Source organism: Ostrinia nubilalis, chromosome 29, assembly GCF_963855985.1.
Source record: "Ostrinia nubilalis chromosome 29, ilOstNubi1.1, whole genome shotgun sequence".
Classification (NCBI taxonomy): Eukaryota; Metazoa; Arthropoda; class Insecta; order Lepidoptera; family Crambidae; genus Ostrinia; species Ostrinia nubilalis.
This window is the reverse complement of record NC_087116.1, coordinates 1,764,675-1,788,727: the sequence shown is the minus strand read 5'-3', so window position 1 is coordinate 1,788,727 and position 24,053 is coordinate 1,764,675. Positions and strand designations below refer to the sequence as shown.

Sequence of the window (24,053 nt, the reverse complement as noted above, 5' to 3'; positions counted from 1 at the left end):
CCGAATGCATGAAGTCGCGATGCTGCGTGGATACATTCGCAAAATTACCATGATCGTCGATGCTTCTTCTTGTCGTGTCGACAACAAACCTGCACAGCGTCAGCCCAAAACTCCGCCACAAGAATGGCGTTGTCAGTAGCCTTCATTAAATCTTCCTGAGTGCAGTTGTCGTTGATTCTAAAAGTAGCATAGTGTGCTGTGGTTTTAATCCAAATAAATATTACTCACCGTAGCTTACTTCTCCTCTCAGCAAGTGCCAGTTGTTGAGCCACCGTCAGCGGTCTGCGTATGTTAGGTGTGGGTGCGTTAGGAAAGGTGTCTCTACCCTCGTGGGCTGGTTCATCCAACCCTGGGTCTGGGTCTTCGTCGCCCACTTTGAAGGTAACTGGGTCGCCCTGTGGAAGACGGATGATTTTGAAAAAGAGGTTTTGAGCTTTAAACGGTGTTTCTTTACGAGATCGAATCAGGAATGAGGAGATCCGTAAACGAACTAAAGTCGCTGATATAGCCCGACGAATAAGCAAGCTGAAGTGGCTACATAGTACGCAGAACTGACGGCCGATGGGGCAGCAAGGTTCTGGAGTGAAGGCCACGTACCGGAAAACGCAGAGTGGGACGTCCCACCCATAACGTGGACCGACGACCTCGTAAAGGTAGCAGGAAAGCGCTGGATGCAGGCCGCTACCAACCGGGCGATGTGGAAATCACTGGGGGAGGCTTATGTTCAGCAGTGGACGTCCTGTGGCTGAAATGATGATGATGATAAGCTTTAAAGCCTTGTTGGCACTAGTCGACTGATTTAGTAGAGTACTTAACTCGCCTTTAGTTATTAAACTACTCGCTAAAAATCATTCGCCATTCGCAATTTGATCGTTAATTGTATAGTTTACAAGTAATATTAGTGATTTAGCTGCCCGGTTCGGATTCGTTTAGCCGGTGAACGAGTAAGGCCCTTTTCACATGTCCCGGTTGCCGGCTATCCGGCGCCGGGTACCCGGTAGTGAAGTGTATGGGCATGCCGGATTAATTACGCCGGAACATGTGAAAGCTACGTACCATGACCATACACTTCACCACCGGATACCCGGCGCCGGTTAGCCGGCGACCGGGACGTGTGAAAGGGCCTAAAGGTTCAGCCAAACCAACGCGATCACTCGAGATCAGCCGGCGTGCAGCGATAATGGCGAATTGGCGACCAGACTTAAATGCATTGGTCGCCATCGCTGCGCTGTCCGATCGCGTGTGGTCGTATTGGTTTGACTGAACCCTAAGCGATACATATTGTTGCAGCAAAAATATTACCTTTTGGTTTATTTTAATATCGAGAACTCAATTCCCACTATAAATCACAATAAATACCTATAAATAGGGACGTTTTATTATCTACTAGGTATAATAAGCGATAGTTTATTTTCCTTCTTCCTGCAAGCGGTCAAATCCTATTTTGTTGGCAACGAGTTTGCTAATCAAATTCATAGCGAAATAGGTCGCTCTAGATTCGATAGAACGCAATCTTGTTGAATTAATGGACGCTAAAAATGATTTTTAAATCGTTTTTAGGTCCTGTTGACCCCTTGTGGTAAGCTAAATACACTTGTGTTGTGAGTGGGGTCACCACAATTAGTCCAGTGGCGGAGTTCGAACCCGCGTTCCTCGGATTTCGAGTCGGCCAGTCCGACTCCATAGTCGCTTGAAAGTGACTATACCTCAGATCATATGACTACTAACTAAATAACTAAATGCGTAGTAATGATGATGATTACTATGCTAGGACCTCCCCAACCCGTCTGGCCAGCGTGGGGAGTGTAGGCCAAATCCTCCATTTGCCTCTGGTAAATTAGAGAGGGTCGTGCTCCTGCAGTGAAGACTAAGTGACCTGATGATGATGATGATGATGATGATGATGATGATGATGATGATGATGATGATGATGATGATGATGATGATGATGATGATGATGATGATGATGATGATGATGACGTCACGTACGTTTTCATCCTGCCGGACTTCGTCGGAGTCAATCTTCTCGAAGTTGTCGCTCTCACTGGAAGAGCAGCGCTGCTCCTGGTTGTCTGCCATGGGAGTACCTGGAATAAGACATAAGAGATTGAATAAAGTATCAGGTGAGCGGGGCGTTCGCGGGGAGTTCGTGGGGAGTTCGTGGGAAGTTCGTGGGGCATTCGTGGGGCGTTCGTGGGGCATTCGTGGGGCGTTCGAGGGATGTGCGCGGGGCATAGACAAGTTTGATTAAGAGTCTGTTACACTGAATGCGTTCTGCGGTCTGTGGTAAGGTCAAAGTGAACCCAGCCCGCATCATGTATGGACAATATTGTCGGTCTCTCTCTACATATACATTTCGTATTGATGCGGGCACGAGCATAGAACGCAAACCGCACTGCTAACAGATTGCCTTGTCACGACCGCTGACCGTTGCTGTGACCGACAATGTTGTTTATACATGATGCGGACTGCGTTCACTTTGGTTTGACCGCAGAACGCACCCAGTGTGGCGTGTGGAAAATCCTAAAGGTAATTATAATATTCGAGCAAATACAGGGCGTCAAATAAGAGGCTGCGCAAACGTTAATACAGTTTTGTGTCTTGTGTCGCATCTTATCAACTCTGAAGGGGAGCTATCATCGCCTTTCGCGCGCTATCAACCGCGAGGCGAGACGTTTACGTTACGGTGCGGATAAGTTTGCGTTCCAGTATGGAGTTTCACACATATTTTATAATAATGACGTGCAAAAAGCGTATTAATGCCTTGCATCTCGTCCAGTCGACCTTTAGCCAAGCATAACAAAAATTACCGTAAGTTATCAACTTACGCGTACTGTAAATGCAACACCACATTTTTATTCTAATACTAAACTTATTGCTATAGCTATCACGTGATACTCCACGCACTTGCTATGCTATACTGATTGTTACTTTCACTGGCCATTCACTAAAATAATTATGTTTATTAAAGTACTAGCTGTGCCCGCGACTTCGTACAGCCGCCAATAAAAACCCAACCAAAGAAAAAAATATTTTATCAGAAGATAGGAAGAGTTCGAAGTTGAGGTTCGACGTCCACCAGTGCAAAGCTGGTGACAGGTGACAAAACAAAGGTTTAATGCCCGCTTTCACTTTATATCCCTAATTTTTTAGTGACCCCCATGAAAAAAAAATGCCTGATATGTGTTACCATGGGTCACTTAACAATTAATTAGGGATTGATGGTGAAAACGGGCATAAGTAACCTAGATGAGAGCTGCGCAGAACTGGGGGCTTCATCATCATCATTTCAGCCATAGGACGTCCACTGCTGAACATAGGCCTCCCCCAATGTTTTCCATGTTGATCGATTGGTAGCGGCCTGCATCCAGCGCTTTCCTGCTGGGAGCTTAGTGCGAGTTTACACCAAACCTCGTCGCTAGCGACTGCGTAAAAAAGTTACATTGAAATGTATGACAGATTGTACAGCGTCTATAGATATTTTCAAGAACTAAAATCTTCATAGATTTTTTGACGCACTCGCTAGCAACGACGTTCAATGCAAACTCGCACTAAGCGCACTCGTTGTTATAGAAATTCATGAAGGAGATCTTTGTCCAGCAGTGGACGTCTTAGTTAGGCTTATCATAAACGAACGAAACATGAATTGCGTGCCTATGAGTATAAACTGGGAAGAAATTCCCACCTCAATGAAGTTCCTGAAGCAATCGATATCTAATATTGTGGATAGGAATGCGAGCGATTCTATTATCGCGGCCAGATGCCATCTCGTAGGTGTTGGGACGTGACTGTCGATATATCGATGTTATTTGAAAAATGAAGTGTTTATTTGAGTATCAATTGGAAAAAGTCGCGTTTGTTTGACAATAATCTCCATAGCTCAGTGGCCAAAGCAGTCGTCCGAACTCCGAGCATATGAAAAGCCGTGGGTTCATAATTATAGGTTTCAAGTATTAAAAAGAGTTTAAAACTCTTATGCCTTCCCAACTATTTCATTAGATGTTGAGAGATAAAAAAGTGACTGAAACCTATAACTCGATGGGTGCCGGGAATAAAGCCACAATCGACAAAACACAATTTTACAGGAGAAGAGATTTAGTGTCAATTTTGAATAATTCTAAACTACGAGGTGTATCAAAACGGTTTGTATATCAAACGATGCGTTATATTTTCTGGAGTAACATTTAATGTGCATAAGGTTATAGTGTTTAGAATATACTTTAAAAAAGGTAGAAATACATATTGCCCCTTCATACATTGAATGTCGGTTCCGTAAGAGTCCATTGTGGTTTTATTCCGGTGCAATTAATAAAACAGCAATAGAGTATTGCAACCTCGGGCGCTGATCTGAAGGATACAGTAATAGCCGTTTGCTTGTAGAAGATTTAAATAAAAGTTTTAACATTGTATATGGCACGATTATTCCGGTCAACAAATTTTAAATGATGAATGGGAATAACGATTCAATATCCATAGTGCTTTTGGTAATCAGGCAATTTCAAAGATAAAATTCTGAAAAAAATTCAAAAGGTGTATAGGGACCCGCAGTTTACTAAAATGACTTAATCGGAAAACTGCTGCTATGGCTATTGCGGCTTTATTCCAGGCACCCATCGAACTGTTCTGAAAAATAATTTAGTTTTTGAATTACTTCTATTCCACTACTCACTACTTATTTTCCTTCAGTAAAATATGGATTAATTAATGTACTTTTATTTTCATTAATTTATTAGACCAAAATGATTCTCGGCCAGAGCAATATTTAAACGCCTGTAACAATGTACATAGCTAATTCCACTCTCAGTGAATGTTACCTTTAAAATAACCTACAGGAAAACACTCCTCTCTGATAACAGACAGTATGTGTAGCCAAGATTAGAATTAATATTGCAGCCGTTTTTTATGCATAACAAGGCAGATTTGACCGCAATCGCACCTGATGTTCAATGAGATGATGTCTAAAATGATAGGTACCTAGGTTAGGTACCTACATAATACCTATCTGCCTTGTAAGTGCCTATTCACTCTTGAAAAGGCCCGCCCGGATAGTGTTCGGGAAAAACAGCAGCAGGCAATTTTATCGACTAAGTTTCTATCGCTGCTTTTTCCCATCACCAGTGATGGGATTCGGATTATTATCCTGAAGCAGTTGTAGAGTTTAACTTGGACGTGTAAGCGCTTTTTAAAAGCCTAACTGCATTATTTATACGAGTCATAATAACATAATTATTTAGTACGAAAAAGGTGTAGGGTCAGATGTTCAACAATGAAACAATGGTACACAATAAAACACTGCAATATTTCTTAAATGCTGCGTTGCCATATCGTGCACTATATCGCGTAAGGATACTTTCGACAATACCCCGCCGCACCTCAGTTTGTGTCGGCGCCACGTGTGAGAAGACGTGTCTGTAAAGCATTATTTATTTTTTTCACCAAAATGTAAATATTTTTGTCGTTATTAAAAGATTTTTGATAAAAATATGGTTGATAAATTTATATTTTTCATGATTACCTAGCATTACACATATATCATAGACTAAGTGGAACTAAATTATATGTTAAAAGTGTTACAAATTAGTGATTTTTTTTTGGGGTTATTAAAATAAACCCTATGTAGTCAACAATGAAACAGTTGCATGATGGACACAATGAAACATTGTTTCATTGTATAATATACTAGCTTTCCGCCCGCGGCTTCTCCCGCGTGGACTACATATGTTTTTCCAAAATACCTAAAATGTAGCCTATGTTACTCGTGGATAACATAGCTTTCGAATGGTGAAAGAATTTAAAAAAACGGTCCAGTAGTTTTTGAGCCTATTCATTACAACCAAACAAACAAACAAAGTTTTCCTTTTTATAATATTAGTGTAGATAATACCATACCATATAGCAAACAGAATCTACTGTCCGTGCAAATAATCATTTTTAAGGCTATAAATTACTAGGTTATCCTAAAATTTGATGTTTATTTTTCATTTAAGATGGCGCGAACTAAATCTCTAAAGAGGAAGAAAAGTGATCATTTAGGAGATAATATAAAAAAATATAATAGCAAATAGTAAGGAGTTATCTTAACTAGTTATAGGTAATCTGATGAGTCTGATTAAATTTCAATTATTAATAAAACCTTTTGATTGGACTCGGGCATTTTTTATTATTCACTTACTTCATAAATTCAATAAATATGAATCAATCACTCATTATAATGTCCCATTGTTGAAATTGTAGTGTTTCATTGTGCAGATCAGAACGGACACAATGAAACATTTCCAATATGTTTGTTTTTATTGTTTTGCTAATTGATTACAAATTTATTTAAAAAAAAACATAAATGACATCCGATACCTACCGAACTAAGTTAACTATGTAGCTTCAAAAAATTAGACTCGTATCTATAAAAACAAAAGGTGTACGAGATATTGAATTGTTAGTGTTTCATTGTTGACACACAATTAATTATTATGTTTCATTGTTGAATTTGAGGTGTTTCATTGTGTACACAACAGTGGACACAATGAAACATTTCCAATTTATGTGAATTTATTTTTTTGCTGATTGATTAAACATTAATTAAAAAAAACGTTAATGCCATCCTATACCCAATAAAATTGCCTACATACCTGTCAAAAATTTGACTTCTATCTATGAAAATAAGAGTTTTATGAGACTTTGAAATTTTAGTGTTTCATTGTTGAACACATGACCCTAAATAAACAAAATAGGCGTTTTAAGGCAATTCCATGCAATTTCAAATCAAATCAAATTTATTTATTCATATCCATTTTTATAACAAAGTCCCTGATAAATATAAAGAGCTACCGTATAATAAATTTAAAGGTATAGTTAAAGATCACATGCTTAAAAAAGCCTATTATACAACTCGAGATTTTCTTAATGATAAGTCATCCTGGGAGTAGGATTATGGTCCTCTCATGCTCGCACTAAAAATAATTAAAATGGAAAGTAATGTATAAATATAACTAATAGTAATAATTTCTCAAATGTTATAGTGTCATGCTTCTCAATCTGGACTGTTACTTAGCTTTATTATTATTATTTTTTTTTTAAAGAGATAACTTGGAATTGTCATTCTCACTAAAATGTCTCTGGGGTGGTGGCGTAGTGAGGCGGGTCGTTACATTCCCTCTAATATGGTCGAGTGAAGCGATGGCTGGTTCACTCGTCATGTCTGTGAACAGGCGCTGCTTTCGGGGACTGGTCAATCCAAGTTATTCAAATTTATGTATGCGAGTCATTTCTACTAGTATCTTAATATGTAAGTCTAGATATTAGCACGTCACTACCTTGTTTAATATACCATGCAATCTTGTATACCCATTCTTATAAGATAACACCATACAAGAATGCATGGTAAATTCAGTGAACTGCTCCTGAATCGAATGTACCTACCTACTACTACTATTTATATTTATTTATATTAACCGGCAGACAGTGGTGACTGAGTTTGTTGCGGCGCTTCTTCTCAGCACTTGCCAAATGTTGGTCTCGAAGCGCTGGTAGGGTAAAAAGATTATGAGACATGTAGAGGCTCCTTAAGAGCAAAATGACGATTTGTAAGAACTATTTATTAGTCTAAACAAATAAAGAAATTTTGACTTTGACTTTGACTTTGACATAAACATGTAAAAAAGGGTGATAATTATAATAAAAGTGGGCTCTATGCTTAACCTATTCAGGTACATGAATTGTTTCAATTAAATATTTTTTTGTTCTTATTTTTTTATACTTTTTTGGGATACGACAACAGAGGTTAAGCTACCTCCCATAGCAATTTGATTCACTTCTGGGACACCCTGTATATTTGGAACTTTAGACTTCTTATAATAAGCTGCAAAGTTGCAACAGGCAATAACATTTAAAATGCGCATTTTCGTTGGAAAATAGCTCTTATTGCAATTAGATAAGACACAGTGTGTAGGTTAACGCGCTGTCGCCGGTAGATAGATTGATATATGATTTCTTTGCAAAACACATTGACACACAATAAGCAAAAAGTTAGATTAATGAACACAGGAGTAGCAGGAAAGATATAGTACATTACAAGGAATCAAAAAGAAAATCCTGCGCTAAGGTGTAACTAAGTGTACCGTAGCGATGCAAAAAAGCAGAGAGCTCAGTGTAGATACTGCTCTAAAAATGAGCAGAACACGGTACATCTTTTAATCAGGGTGTCCACTGCAAATGTTCGAAAAAATTCCCTGACTTTTCCCTGACTTTCCCTGACAATTTTCTCAAAATTCCCTGACCAACTATGTATACAACGTGTCCCAAAATTCAAGGATAAGCCGACGCCACAGGATGGACATAGTCATGATTACTTTAGGAAAAATAAGGAAAAAAATCTATCTCAATTATTTTTTAACTTACACAATAAATTATGAAATTCAACGAAAATTGACACCCCTTATGATATTTTACATTACCAAGACCACAATTTTTCAATTATTCCTGGTTTTCTGTTTATATCGGCAACTTAAGTAGTGCTGCTGTTCACCCCAACTCTTAAAACCCCCAGAATCCTTGCAGTTTTTACACAAAAGTTAATCAAAATATTTTATTTCCTTAAAATTTTGAACGATTTTTACTTTCACACCACTTGCCTCATCGTTTTGTAAAAAAAAGGATGAACACTACTGCGGCAAGTTTTTTTAAAGTTGACGCAACTATCCAAGATTCCATATCATAAGGGGTGTCAATATTTGAAGAATTTCGTAATTTATTGTGTAACTTAAAAAATAATGGGTTAGTCCCAACGGCCCCGGTGGATCTGCCCCGTCAACGGGGCGGATGGGAAAAAGTGTTTCAACGACCCCGGTAGTCATAGTCTTAGCGTTCAACGGGGTGGATGGAACACATCAAGTGTCAACCGCCCCGGTATATCATTTAACGGGGCGGATGGATCAAATCAAGTTTCAACCACCCCGGTATATCACTAAACGTGAAAGATGACACAGATCTAAAAGGTTCCACCTCGGTATTGCATACCGAAAATAAAACCTGTTAATAAAATAAAAAAATATGTAAATAATAATCAGATTTATTTAACAGTCACTGTTTAAAAAATCTACAGCATAAAAGTAAGTTTAATTGTCACACAATATAATGGTCATAAACCTATAGATTACGTTTAGAATCACAGATGCGCAGTTGCATTAATCAGTCAATATTATAAAAATCTAATAGTCTAATGTGATAAAAAGTCACTCTAAAATTGTAACAAAATATTATTATTTTAGAATCACAGATACGTAGTTACATTAATCAGTTGTTGATTAACAATAAAAGTAAGTTTAACTGTCACAAAATATTATGGTCATAAACTTAAAGATTACTTTTAGAATCACAGATGCACAATTGCATTAATCAATCAATATATATAGCACTTTAATAGTCTAATGTGATAAAAAGTAACTCTAAAACTCCTCACTAACAAATAATAACAAGGAAATCTAAAATTGTTACAAAATATTATTATTATTTAAGAATCACAGATACGTAGTTACATTAATCAGGTGTTGATTAACAATAGTACTTAAACTACTACTTAAATAAATCATTAATAAGACTCCTGTAAACGATTACACTGCTGAGATGCTGACAGATTTTCTACTTGTTTTGAAATCACTTCATAATAGGAGGCGTCGCTGAGCAGTGTGTTTAACAACTCTATGATATTCGGTTGCTTTTTTTAATTGTTTTATTAAGCTTTTTGTGCCACGCCTCAAGCATATAAGTATTCCGGTGTCTCTCTCCAAATGCGCACCAGATTGGAATAAACTCGTCTCGTAACCACTGACTGAGCATAAATATTTGCGGAAAAGATACAGCAACCGAATATCATAGAGTTGTTAAACACACTGCACAGCTACGCCTCCTATTATGAAGTGATTTCCAAACATGTAGAAAATCTGTCAGCATCTCAGCAGTGTAATGGTTTACAGGAGTCTTTACTTTGGCACGACTTTATTATAGAAAAAACAAAGGAATTTTTGTATGGCCAAATGACAGTAGGACATTTTCTAAAAAGTTTACGATAGTTGTTACTTGATTAACCAATGAAGACCGATTAACGTACGAATATTAGATTATAGAAGTAATAATCGTACTTTTTTACAATTATATTTTGTGTCAATTTTACAAATTATTCTTTTGTTGTTGATGATTTATTTAATAAGATAATAGTTTAAGCACTAGTGTTAATCAACAACTGATTAATGTAAGTAACTACGTCTCTGTGATTCTAAAGTAATTTCTTTCTTATATTCTGTAATAATTTTAGTTTTTTATTGTTGTTATTATTTGTTAGTAATAGAAGTTTAAGAGTTACTTTTAATTACATTAAAGTGTATATTGACTGATTAATGTTATTGCGTGCGTCTGTGATTCTAAAACTAATATAATCATAATTTGTTACCGTAATATTTTTTGTCAATTTTAGAATACTTTTTTTCGTTATTCATAATTTATTTAAGTAGTAGTTTAAGTACTATATTATTGTTAATCAACACCTGATTTATGTAACTACGTATCTGTGATTCTTAAATAATAATAAAATTATATTTTGTAACAATTTTAGATTTTTGTTATTATTTGTTAGTGAGGAGTTTTAGAGTTACTTTTATCACATTGGACTATTAGAGTGTTATTAAAATTGACTGATTAATGCAATTGTGCATCTATGATTCTAAAAGTAATCTATAAGTTTATGACCATAATATTTTGTGAAAGTTAAACTTACTTTTATTGTTAATCAACAACTGATTAATGTAACTACCTACGTATCTGTGATTCTAAAATAATAATATTTTGTTACAATTTTAGAGTGAATTTTTATCACATTAGACTATTAGATTTTTATAATATTGACTGATTAATGCAACTGCGCATCTGTGATTCTAAACGTAATCTATAGGTTTATGACCATTATATTGTGTGACAATTAAACTTACTTTTATGCTGTAGATTTTTTAAACAGTGACTGTTAAATAAATCTGATTATTATTTACATATTTTTTTATTTTATTAACAGGTTTTATTTTCGGTATGCAATACCGAGGTGGAACCTTTTAGATCTGTGTCATCTTTCACGTTTAGTGATATACCGGGGTGGTTGAAACTTGATTTGATCCATCCGCCCCGTTAAATGATATACCGGGGCGGTTGACACTTGATGTGTTCCATCCACCCCGTTGAACGCTAAGACTATGACTACCGGGGTCGTTGAAACACTTTTTCCCATCCGCCCCGTTGACGGGGCAGATCCACCGGGGCCGTTGGGACTAACCCAAAATAATTGAGATAGATTTTTTTCCTTATTTTTCCTAAAGTAGTCATGACTATGTCCATGCTGCGGCGCCGGCTTATCCTTGAATTTGGGGACACGTTGACTTTTCAGATAGATCCAGTTAATTCTGTAACTTATTACTGATATCGTTTGAAAGAGCTCGTGAAGCACTTTCAAGATCAGTAAGCAGTTTTTCGATATCTTGTGTAGTTTAGAAATAATCGAATGAGATCACTTATCGTTTCCACCCTGTATTAATAGCACTCACAGTGAACTGCTCACTAGTCTGCACTCAATAATCAAATCAATAAATAATTATAAAAAAAATATAAATAAACATAAGTTATAAGTTGCACTTTCACATCGACAATAGAAAATATATCATTTTACTGAAACAAAAAAGTACAACTATTAAAACAAAAAGGAGTAATCTAGTTATGACAAAAAAAATCATAACAGAGTGATCTATCACTCTAATCCTGAAAAAAAAACTATATGAAAGTAATCTAATTATGAACAAAATTGTGTCATAATTTGGATCAATCCACTTCATTAGATAAAAAACTAAAAAGGAGTAATATAATTATGACTAAAAACAAAGTCAGAATGTAGATCACTCCAAACCTGAAAAAAAAATGCTTCGATAGTCAAGATCAAAGGTCTTTTTAGAGCATAAATTAATTAAATCTCTCATTTTACAATCACTGGGAAATTTCGGGAGACAAACAGTGTTTTGGTAGACAAAATCTCAATGTTTCCCTGACTTTCCAGGTGACCCCTCTATTTCACTGACTTTCCCTGACTGCTATGAGCTTCCCTGACTTTTCCCTGACTTTCCCTGACTTTCCAGAATGTGGACACCCTGTTAATCGCGTGAAGTGATGACCTCTTGGAGTTGTAGGCCTCTTATCTATAAGCTAGGTTATCAGACTTTAGACTTTCGTATAAAAATGCATATTGTTGTGAAGGGAAGGGGTTTGACGCAGACCGTCCCATTCGCATTTCGTCACCAGTGTTGCCACCTCGGATTTCATTAAGGCACTAGATTAAAAGCAAAATTCCACCAGATTCCGCGGAAAAATTTACAAACAATGTATACTATTCTATACTAATATTATAAATGCGAAAGTAACTCTGTCTGGCATAGAGATAGTTTGAGTCCCGGGAAAGTTCATAGGATAGTTTTTATCCCGGTTTTTTAAATAGAGACATGCGCGATAAGTTTTTCTGTGACAGACAAAATTCCACGCGGGCGAAGCCGCGGGCGGAAAGCTGGTGTTTTATAAGAGAATACTATAATTCCGGAACTGGCGGGTTTCTCTCTCAAAAAATGTGTTCCATTCCATACTGAAATACTGAAAAAACGCTAAAAACCATATTGAAAAACCTCTAATAGTTAAACCATTCTAAAAACCACCAGAAATAATTAAAACTCTAGGCAATGAAAACATACCACCAAGGGCCTTGAATAAGCGCCAGTTCTGGTGGTAAAACCACCAAGCACTGTTCGTCACGGATTAAAAAACGGTCCCATTCGCATTCCGTCCCATTCGTATTTGGTCCCATTCGCAAAATAGTCACACGTTTTTAACCTACAAATAGAACTAATTTTTTTCAAAAATGGTGGTCTTTAACTTTATCTCAGTGACTGTTTTGCGAATGGGATGGAAGGCAGGCATTTGACCATAATCGCACCTGGTGTTAAGTGGGATGCAGTCTAGGATGGTACATATCTGCCCAGTAAGTATCTATTCACTCTCGCCTCGAAAAGGCCCGGATTATAGTCTTCGGGAAAGACAGCACCAGCACCGAATTCCAGTCCCTAGCTGTTCGCATTACCTAAAGTAGGTACCTATATCGTGACAAAATGCGAATGTGACGGTCAAATCGGTTGTGATTTTCCACTAATATGGGATTGGACTATGATTTGAAATTAATATTTACAGTAGTACCTACGTAAATACATTGTGTTCAAGTCATACGCTAGGTTATCAGACTTTAGACTGTCTTATAAAAATGCATAATATTGTGAGTTTCCACTAATTGGATGGATATAAGAATAAAAATTACTAATTTACCTACTGCACATACATTGTATATAGAATTGCTAGAATCAAGCGGCACATAGCTCGTAGAGCTGATGGCCGCTGGGGCTGAAAAGTTCTCGAGTGGCGAAGACGTAGTGTGGGCAGGCCTCCCACTAGTTGGACCGACGATCTGGTGAAGGTGGCGGAAAGAACCTGAATGCAAGCAGCGCAGGACCGTTATGGAAATCCTTGGGGGAGGCCTTTGTCCAGCAGTGGACGTCATTTGGCTAAAACGACGAGTTAACTACAAATATTCTAGCCCTACTCTACCACGCGGGTCTAGTTATTGCAGTCCATTGCAGATTGTCGAAGTTGTGGGTGTAAAACAAGTAGGTAAAGTATTTAAAATGAAAGTTTTAATATTATTTAACCCACCAAAAACATTGACTTCGAAAAAGTTATAAGATTTCATGTAGAGCCAAGCTTCTAAATGTAACTCTACACGCCCTAACTCTATGTCTTTCAAAATATGTAGCTGATCGTTTCGCTGATAATGGGCGAAGGTGAAAATGTATTCACTAATTCATTGCTTTTGTGTTATGTAGAATAGCATAGCTGGGCATTAACTCGTTAATCCGTTAATCGTTAATTAACGAAGTTAACATTTCTATTAACGGATTAACTTTTAAGTTAACTTTAAAAAATGTTAACGGACTCGTTAACTTCCGTTAAATTATCCTAAGTCCGTTAATCGTTAATCCGGTACCTACTATTTACCAAAAAGATACAGCAGGCACGCTGAAAAACGCTAGAAAAACGCGTTCTGACAAGTACGTTCGGGCTTCCATAACTTACAGAACCCAAAACAACAGTTTTTGTAACCAGATCACTAACGACACTTGTTAGTACTATGTGTGGAACAACTCTTGCAACTGAATTTAAGACCAGTTTTCCTGAACCGATTGAGCTGGGTATACTTATGTAAGTACGATGACAATGCAATGTTATGGTACCATTGAGCTGGTCTGATGATGGAGTCATGAAGGCCATAGGAACTCCCAAATGAAACGGCGGCATCGCATCGAATTTGGGTTCGTTGGATTTGTCTTATCGAGCACTTTAGTACTAGATGATGTCCAGGGTCCTGATGATGGAGTCAGGAGGTGGCCATAGGAATTCCTAAACGAAACGGTGGAAACTTATCGAGTTTGGGTTTGCTGGATTTGTCTTTTCGAGCACTTTGGTGCTAAATTGTATTGTAATTGAACCAAGGCTCTGAGATTAAGATACTACTAAAAAGTGTAAAATAAAATTCATCATCATCATCATCATTTCAGCCATAGGACGTCCACTGCTGAACATAGGCCTCCCCTAATGCTTTCCATGTTGATCGTTTGGTAGCGGCCTGCGTCCAGCGCTTTCGTGCTACCTTCACGATGTCGTCGGTCCACCTTGTAGGTTGGTGGACGTCACACGCTGCGCCTTTCGGTACGCGGCCTCCATTCCAGAACCTTGCTGCCCCATCGACCGTCAGTTCTGCGTACTATGTGCCCTGCCCATTGCCACTTCAGCTTGCTAATCCGTCGGGCTATGTCAGTGACTTTAGTTCGTTTATAATAATTAAAAAACTTAAAAAAAAATTATAATAAAAAAAAACTTTTTTAAAAACAAGCTTTATCCTGAAATGCATTTGTACTAAAACGAAAAAAATAATTGTATGCTTGATTCAAAGAATTTCGAAAGCTTGTATCGCGCATGGAATTTATTCCTCTTTTTTCTGTTTGCAACAAGCTTTCGAAATTCTTTTAATCAAGCATACAATTATTTTTTTCGTTTTAGTACAACTGCATTTCAGGATAAAGCTTGTTTTCAACCGACTTCAAAAAAAGGAGGAGGTTCTCAATTCGACCCGTATGTTTTTTTTTTTTTTTTTTTTCTATGTTTGTTACGCGATAACTCCGCCAATTATGAACCGATTTGAACAAATCTTTTTTTGGCGTATAGGTAATACCTCAAGGGTGGTCCCATTTAAATTTAATAATAAAAAAAACAACCCCCAAGGGTGGAAAATTGGGGATGAACTTTTTTATACGCAATATCTCCGCCGATTATAAACCAATTTGAACGATTGTTTTTTTGTTGAATAGGTATTATCAAAAGGGTGGTTTCATGCGAATTTGAAGAAAATATTTCACCCCCAAGGGTGGAAAATTGGGGATGAACTTTTTTGTACGCAATATCTCCGCCGATTATGAACCAATTTGAACGATTATTTTTTTTGTTGAATAGGTATTATCAAAAGGGTGGTTTCATGCGAATTGGAAGAAAAACTGGTCATGGTAGGTACAACTCCTTAATGCTTAGGAGTTGTAGGATAATTCTTTAAATATTATAAGTACAAATAGACCAACAGTTGTATTCTTTCATGTTTTTAAGGTGGGCTGACGGTTTAAGGTCTTTAGGTTTCCTATAATGGTAACCTGTATTTTGTAGGGAATATTATTTTACACTAGACATGAAGAATATGGTCTCAATGAACTGCCTACCTTCAGTGGTAACATCGAGGTAATAATTAGTTAACTAAAAAGCAAGAAATAAGTAAAATTTTATTAAAAAAAATAAAACCGACTCCAAAAAACCTACACTAAAAAAGTAGAAAAATAATTACTAATTACCTACTTATTTATTAGGACGAATTATTAATATTTATGTAGGTATACCATGATTGATACTTTTGGAGTCGGTGCAGGCAAACTTTACATGTTTCATAATCTTGGCACCGACTCCAGAAGTATCAATCATGGTATACCTACATAAATATTAATAATTCGTCCTAATAAATAAGTAGGTAATTAGTAATTATTTTTCTACTTTTTTATTAAAAAAGATTTTTTTTATTATAATTTTATTTTAGTCACATTTTAGTTGTATCTCACTCTCTGGGTCATTATTTAGCATCAAAGTGCTCGAGTAGTCGAATCCACCAAACCCAAACTCGATAAGATTCCGCCGTTTCGTTTAGGAATTCCTATGGCCACCTCCTGACTCCATCATCAGAACCCTGGACATCATCTAGCACCCATTCTTTTTTCATTGTACGTCAATGATATCCCCAAATATCCGAATACGGATTTAGCCCTCTTTGCGGACGACACCGCACTCTACAAGTCCGGACGTAATCAGAATTATGTCATCTTGGCGCTCCAACGCCCAGTCACACAATTAGGCGAATGGTTCAGGAAGTGGAGTATCGAGGTACATCCCGAAAAAAGTGCACCAGTGTACTTTTCTAGGGCTTTGTCTGCGAAACGTCCTCCGGTTCGCACTCGTCCTAATGTCCCGTTCCCGTCGTTCAAATAATTTCGAAAGCTTGTAGCGCAAATATAAAAGAGGAATAAATTCCATGCGATACAATAATTTTTTTCGTTTATTATCATGTGTTAACGGATTAACGATTAACGTTAACTTGCGTTAAATCTTGCGAAATGTAACGTTTTAACGTTTAACGAAGTTAATTTTTTTATTAACGGTTTAACGATTAACGAAGTTAACTATTTGATTAACGGTGCCCAGCTATGTAGAATAGTTACAGGACTATTCCCACCTCTCGTTCCCACCACTGCAACTCCTGTGTAGCCAGGATCTACAGCTTGACCACCACAAAAACCCAACTAATGAAGGTCAAGTTTGTCCCGGGGAAAAGTTAAACTGTCATTGGACCCGCAACGAAATTAATCAGAAGAACATAGGAGGAGTTCGAAATTAAGATTCGACTTCCCTCCATTGCAAAGCGGATGACAGGTGACAAACAAAGGTTCTTCTTCTTCTTCTTCTTTTATTGATGGCGATGAACCAAACAAAGGTTTAAAACCTTTAAGAAAAGATTATGCACCACGGACAATAAATTACATTAAGGGGGCCTATCTTATGAGCAATTAGCAACTACCTGAATTTTCACAAAATCGCTTAAAAGCACGGAAATTTTTCCTTGTCGCGACAAGATCGGTGTAATAAATTGCGGTAACAGATGTATGTTGGATTGAATTGTAGAATAGTTATTGTAACGAAACGGTCAAGCCACAATTTTGAGTACCTAGGGGCGGGATGGACTAGAGTATTTACTTGTATAACAAAACAACGAGTCGCTCTATGAAATGTCTAGTTTACCTGTGTCACAAAACAAAAATCCCACATTTTACTTGTATTGTAACATTCACAAAAAAGTTACATTACGCAGAAATTCTCTAGCACTTTTAAGAAATTTTCACAGACAAAAATTCGCACGGGCCGAAGTTACTACTCATAATCCTCAACTGCAGCTCTTTCTTTCTAAACTTGGCCCATTTTTTACAGGTTCCCATTGTGATTTAAATTCCATTCTCAACTTCGTTGAAAGGTCGACCTTTGGTGAGTCGTCCTATATACTACAATAGTCGACAATGCGTACAAAAGATTCGGTGCGTAGTTCGCGTCGAAATCCGGTCGTCTTGAAGAAAATGGGTACAAATGTATTTTTTCTAAAATAAAGTTACGTACTATAAATAACTTTTAAAAGTTTGAGATGCAACTCTTGACTCTAAAAATTAAATAACTAAAGTTACGTCCAGTCTGATGCAAACTTCATCATCATCATTTCAGCCATAGGACGTCCACTGCTGAACATTTGCCTCCCCCAATGATTTACACAAAGACCGGTTGGTAGCGGCCTGTATCCAGCGCCTTCCTGCTACCTTTATGAGGTCGTCTGCGCTTTCCAGTACGATGCAAATTTAATGATAATTATTTGCTGCGAGTGCAGGTGTAGGTACGCACCCAGCTGATACCTAATATTGTGTACCTACTGCGCACACGTGCGATGTTTCGAGCCGCCATGAATGTACAACTTTTAATTTATACATAACTAGCGACCCGCCCCTCTTTGCAAAGTATGTACAATGTATTAAGTATACTTATAAACCTTCCTCTTGAATCACTCTATCTATTAAAAAAACCGCATCAAAATCCATATCTAAGCATACATAGGGACAGAAAGCCAGGAAAGCGACTTTGTTTTATATTATGTAGTGAGTAGTGATAGTGATACAATTGTTTATATTTATTTTCCCAAAACTCAACGTCAAGAGGGCAACAGGCAACAGGCTGGCCAAAATTGATTTTTTTATAACAAGTCACAAATAGACAGTTTTGAAAAAAATTAAGATTCTGTTCGTCTAATAAGCTATAGGTAATATTATGGTCAAAATTAATGAATTGTCCTAACTTAGATAAAAATGTGACAAAAATGTATGTTCAATCATGGATAAATGGGTTATTAACTATTCATTTCTTTCAGTTTTACATGCTAGAAGAAGACTACTATTTGAAAAAATATTATAACCCAAAATTTTCTGGATTTTTACAAAATCTAAGATGTGCCTCTTTGCGTTCGGTCGACCGAATACATTATTGCCACTTAAGGAGTTGAGAAATGATACAGATTGTGAAGGGAAGATGTGTTTAATAACACTTTAAAACAAAATCATCTTAAATGATAGCAGCTATAGTTCACATCATCATCATCATCAGGTCATTTAGTCTCTACTGCAGGAGCACGAGTCTTTATAATTTACTTGAGGCAAATAGATTTGACATGACCACAGAGCGCATTCAGAAACCAGTCGAAAAGTGGTCGAAAAGCCCCTTTTTTGTATGGAGTTTTGACGGATTCGATTTTCGATTCGATCAAAAAGTGCGTTTTGTCTAGGGGGGCAGATCCTTTGACGTTAACGGGACTACTATTCCCACCGCTGCAACTCCTGTGTAGCCAGGATCTACAGCTTGACCGCCAATAACCTAACCAGTGAAGGTCAAGTTTGTCCCGGGGGAAAGTTAAACCGTCGTTGGACCAGCAACGAAATTAATCAGAAGAACGTAGGAGGAGTTCGAAGTTATGTAACGGGATTACAATGTGATTTGTAAATACAAAAATACCTACTTTCCAAAAAAAACTGATCTCTGAACCCAAATAAAATCGCAATAACAAATCTACAACGTAGAAAGTGTAAAATCAACAGATCGCCAGCGTCATACGGAAGACTTCTCCAATTATAACTTATCAGTTATCTGTGGTCAAATGTCATGTCCGTCAAGGTGACAGCGGACATTCTGTCAGTAATAGAGGTCAAATTGACACGCGAATCTCACGCGCAAGTAGGTAAATGAGAGATTGCGAATCACTGTTTAATAAAGTGTTCGATAAAAAAATGTTTTATGATTTGATAACTTATTACTATAACAATAAATAGGCTCCATCATCAGCAGGTCATGTGGTATCCACTGCAGGAGCACGACCCTCTAATTTACCAGAGGCAAATGGAGGATTTGGCCTACACTCCCCACGCTGGCCAGACGGGTTGGGGAGGCCTGATGTTCGCATAGTTTGTTCCTTATTGCCTTTACGACATCCACGTGTAGAACCATTCTATTCTGTCGGAACCACACCCATCCACAAGATTCGCACTCTATCTATACCAGTGGTTTCCAAAGTTGTCTGGGCTACGTATGACTCATCTAATACAAGTTGCCAAACTTGAGACCCACCTATAGGAAATTTTGCCTGTTGCCCATTGGTTGGATCGGTAGGGTGGTGTGTCGTTCTACAGGCAGGGCCCATTCAATGTTCGCTCGCGACCCACCACTGGGTCGCGACCCATAGTTTGGGAAACCCTGATCTATACAATAGAAGTAGGTACTAATTACTTCTACTAGTATGGATGTTAGTTTTACAGAAAGAGAGGCTACATAATTCTTCCAAGCCAGTGCTCACAGTGCTAACTTCATTGAGAGACTACACCTACAACATCTCTACCATATCAGTCTAGTTCTTTCGATAACATACTGTTGTGGCCCTGTTGTGCTCTAGATCACTCTGGTTCCAACGTTATTCGTCAAACTCTAAGCGTGAGGCTCTCTGAGTAGGATTGCGTCCATCATCATCATCTTTTCAGCCATAGGACGTCCACTGCTGAACATAGGCCTCCCCCAATGATTTCTACAATGGCCGGTTGGTGGCGGCTTGCATCCAGCGCCTCCCTTTTATGAGGTCGTCCGGTCCAACTTGTGGGTGGACGTTTACCTATGCTTCCCAGTACGCGGCCTGTACTCCAGAACCTTGCTGCCCCATCGGCCGTCAGTTCTGCGTACTATGTGCCCTGCCCATTGCCACTTCAGCTTGCTAACCCGTCGAGCTATGTCAGTGACTTTAGTTCGTTTACGGATCTCCTTATTTCTGATTCGCGATTCACTCGACCGAACTATTGACCCTCAAATCGTCAGTACGACGCTAACCGGTGGGCTTGTCGCCTTAAAGAATACACTGAAAGTAATTACGTTGTGTGAACCAATACGCTTAATTGCTTATTCATCAATGCAAATACAATCGAGGGTTCAATAATGTCAATTCACGCCACTACAAAACTATAGTGGACTTTGAAAAACTTTAAAATAGAGGCTAGTTTTAGGTGGGTTGAAAAAAGTATCCTTAAAAAATTTCATCCCCCCAGTTATTTTTACGTCAAAAAGTATCCAATGTCCTTTTTGAAGGTCCAGTGTCTCTATAAACCAAAATTTGTTTAAAGCTTCAATGGCTTCAGCGTGAATATTTAACAAACGAAAGGAAAACAATAATACATCTACTTAAATGGGAGGATAAAGGGATGAATGTTAGAATTAGGGACTTTCTCTCAAGTAGGTCTATTTAAATAATAAAAGGCCGGATAAAAGTTTTCCTAGTCTATTATGTAGTACAGTGTAGCAATGTCCTGAAAATATCGTAATTTAGGTTAGCACCAAGTAAAAGAGTTTTTCAGTGTGACATTCTAAGATCGCGTTTGTTTGCGCGATAAAGATTTTCTTTAATCGACGAAATCCAATAGTCAAGTGAAATCGTGTTAGCTAAATTTTCCTGGGAAAAGTGTGGGATGAAAATCTTATTACTAATTTAATAAAGAGGTAGGACGCCGTAGTAAGGACAATCTGTTCAGGTGGGGATTCTTGAATGGCTCAAACTTGGAGTGCAAGTGTGGTTTTGTTCCCCAGTCGACGAAGCACATGATGTCGTGCCCTGCGTGCCCAAACAACTGCACGCAGGAAGATTTAATGAAGGCTACTGACAACGCCACTCTTGTGGCGGAGTTTTGGGCTAACACTGTGTAGGTTTGTTGTCAACACGACAAGAAGAAGAAGAATAAAAAAGTAGAATTTGTGACTTTGTGAGGATGTAGGTAGGGGGTAATCTCAGGATCTACTAAACCGATTTTTTTAAATTTTACCAATTATTTGTGTCAGGGCTCATTTTCATGGCAACCTAGTTCTGCAGGATCCAGTAAAGCAGGATCCCTCAAAACAGGACTGTCGTGTGAACACACGTGTGTGTTTTAAATTAAAATTACGAACGGATCGGATTTTTGCGGGACACTGCAAACGGGATATCCTAATGAACGTTAATATTAAAACACGCCTACTAAACAGGCTCCTGCCAAAAACGGGATGTCTGGGAACAAACCCTATAGGTTTTACTCGAAAAATGTGACAGAGCCAAAATGCGGACGACGCTGCAGGCCAAAGCTAGTCAACGCTAAAGTCAGTGGACCGACGACCTCATAAAGGTAGCAGGAAGGCGCTGGATGCAGGCCGCTACCAACCGAGCGATGTGGATATCACTGGGGGAGGCCTATGTTCAGCAGTGGACGTCCTCTAGCTGAAATGATGATGATGACTAAAGGCATTATGTGGTCTGATATTTCGACTATCACGCCTGTAGCACACCTCCGCCGCGAAAACATGACAGCGAAACTATTTCAATATACATCTCTGAAATCACATCACCACATTAGCAACGAGGCCAAGTAAACGCAGATATGTATATTGAAATCCTTTCGCTGTCATGGTTTCGCGGCGGAGGTGTGCTACGGGCGTCATTTGTTTTTCCTTCTCGCTTCAAAGATGGTTAGATTTTCTTATCAAAAACAATTCGAGATATGCTTATTGTTTTATATCGAAGATTAAGGAGATAAGGATCAACGTAGTTTTCGTTGGCTACGATAGTGTTTTGTTTTTTACAATGACATAATCTTGTTTACCTAGCGTGTTTGTTACACTTTTGTATTTTTCTGTAAAGTGCTAAAAATGTAGATCGAAATAATAACAATATTAATATTTGTTTAAGAAAATAACATTAGTTTACTATTTTTTAGGATGAGCCCTGTAGCAGGACTTGTCATGCTTTTAAAAAAATATAAAATTTTCATCGTTCTAGCTTCAAAAATTACGAATTTCCACCCCCTTTCATCCCCTATTTTTTAATTTACCCCCTAAGGGTAATTTTTTCACAAACTTGAATGTCATATTTTTTATAACTAATCAACAGCCTAATAATAATATATTTTTAAATAAAATGTAAAGAAATAAACATACCTTCTTGTTCCCAGCGTTCCCCGAACACAAATTTCAATAAAAAGCTAAAAATGATTCCGATTATTACAACATAAATGAACATTAAACAACACACACTCCCGCGCACAGAACTGAATCCCAACGCGACTTGTACCTCACTAAACTTACATACCTAAATAAAAATACGTATCAGTACTATCGTAGCAGGTCAGAGTATCATCGATTAAATCGAATAGAAATTATATCGAATGAACGCTCGATGCGACATATTTTTGTGGAATGGATGCCAATTTTTTCCGTTTTTGCTTGTAACCTTGATATAAATAGACGGCTAGTCAACACGTGGTGTTAAGCGCTTTTTCCGCTGCAAGGGATTCTTATCATTCGTTCTTTGAACTGATGAGCGATAAAATTGACAAGAATGGGACTATACATTGGTACAGTGTGTGTACCTCTTTCACGCGTGCGGATGTCCCCATGCGTGTAGCCCGCGTAAAATGTAAAATATGTATGAAATAATGACGCGACCAGATCCGCACGCGTCCGGAAATCCGCATCACAGATCCGCAGATATTATGAGACATGTAGAGGCTCATTTACAGCAAAATATTTGACGATTTGTACCATTTAAATAGTCTATACAATTAAAGAAATTTTGACTTTGACAGGAAATAGGCATTTAGTACTTTTGAGTACGAAGTGTAGATACAGAAATTATAGAGCTTCTTTTTTCATGTAGTCTGTTCAATGTTGTTTATATCTTTGGACACGTGGTTTTCTATCAGAGAAAATGTAAACAAAACCACTTCATGAACCAATTTTTATGAAATCTATACTCAATACACTATCTGCACGACATTTTTATAACGTTTTGTCATAATTATTTGTAAAAATCAAGCTATTTTTTATTTATATTTCTTTCTATGTTTGTTTACAGGTGGGGTGGGACATAAAACATAAATGTTTTTTAGAGGGGATGAAAATAGGGGATGAAATTTTTTGCGGGACACCAATATTTTTTCAAGAATGGGATCTGAAAATTCATATTTATTGTGAGTAGTTTTCTATAAGTAGAGTGTTTTAGAATAGCATAGATTTACAGCGTTTTTATTTGTGTGTGAAACCGGAAATGATAGTGTTGTATGTTTTATTTTTTAGGGATATAAAAAAATATTAATTATCTGTGAATAACCGACATTCATGCAAGCGAAGCCGCGGGTAGAGGCTAGTTATAATATAAATAAATAAATAGTTGTTATTTGTAACAGGCCTATAGAGAACTA

At 37.5% G+C, this 24,053-nt stretch overlaps 1 protein-coding gene across 1 annotated transcript in view; it reads right to left on the bottom strand.

Annotated features, from left to right (window-relative positions):
* LOC135085698 (acetyl-CoA carboxylase) overlaps window positions 1-22,953 on the bottom strand; it is a 129,154-nt gene extending 106,201 nt beyond the window's left edge. Inside the window, exons 1-3 of the mRNA XM_063980510.1 lie at window positions 22,792-22,953; window positions 1,990-2,087; window positions 229-395 (exon numbers count right to left, since the gene is read on the bottom strand). Coding sequence (XP_063836580.1) covers window positions 229-395; window positions 1,990-2,087; window positions 22,792-22,873 — 347 coding nt within the window. The 5' untranslated portion in view covers window positions 22,874-22,953. The remainder of the gene's footprint in view (window positions 1-228; window positions 396-1,989; window positions 2,088-22,791) is intronic.
* Window positions 22,954-24,053: the final 1,100 nt, after the last annotated feature.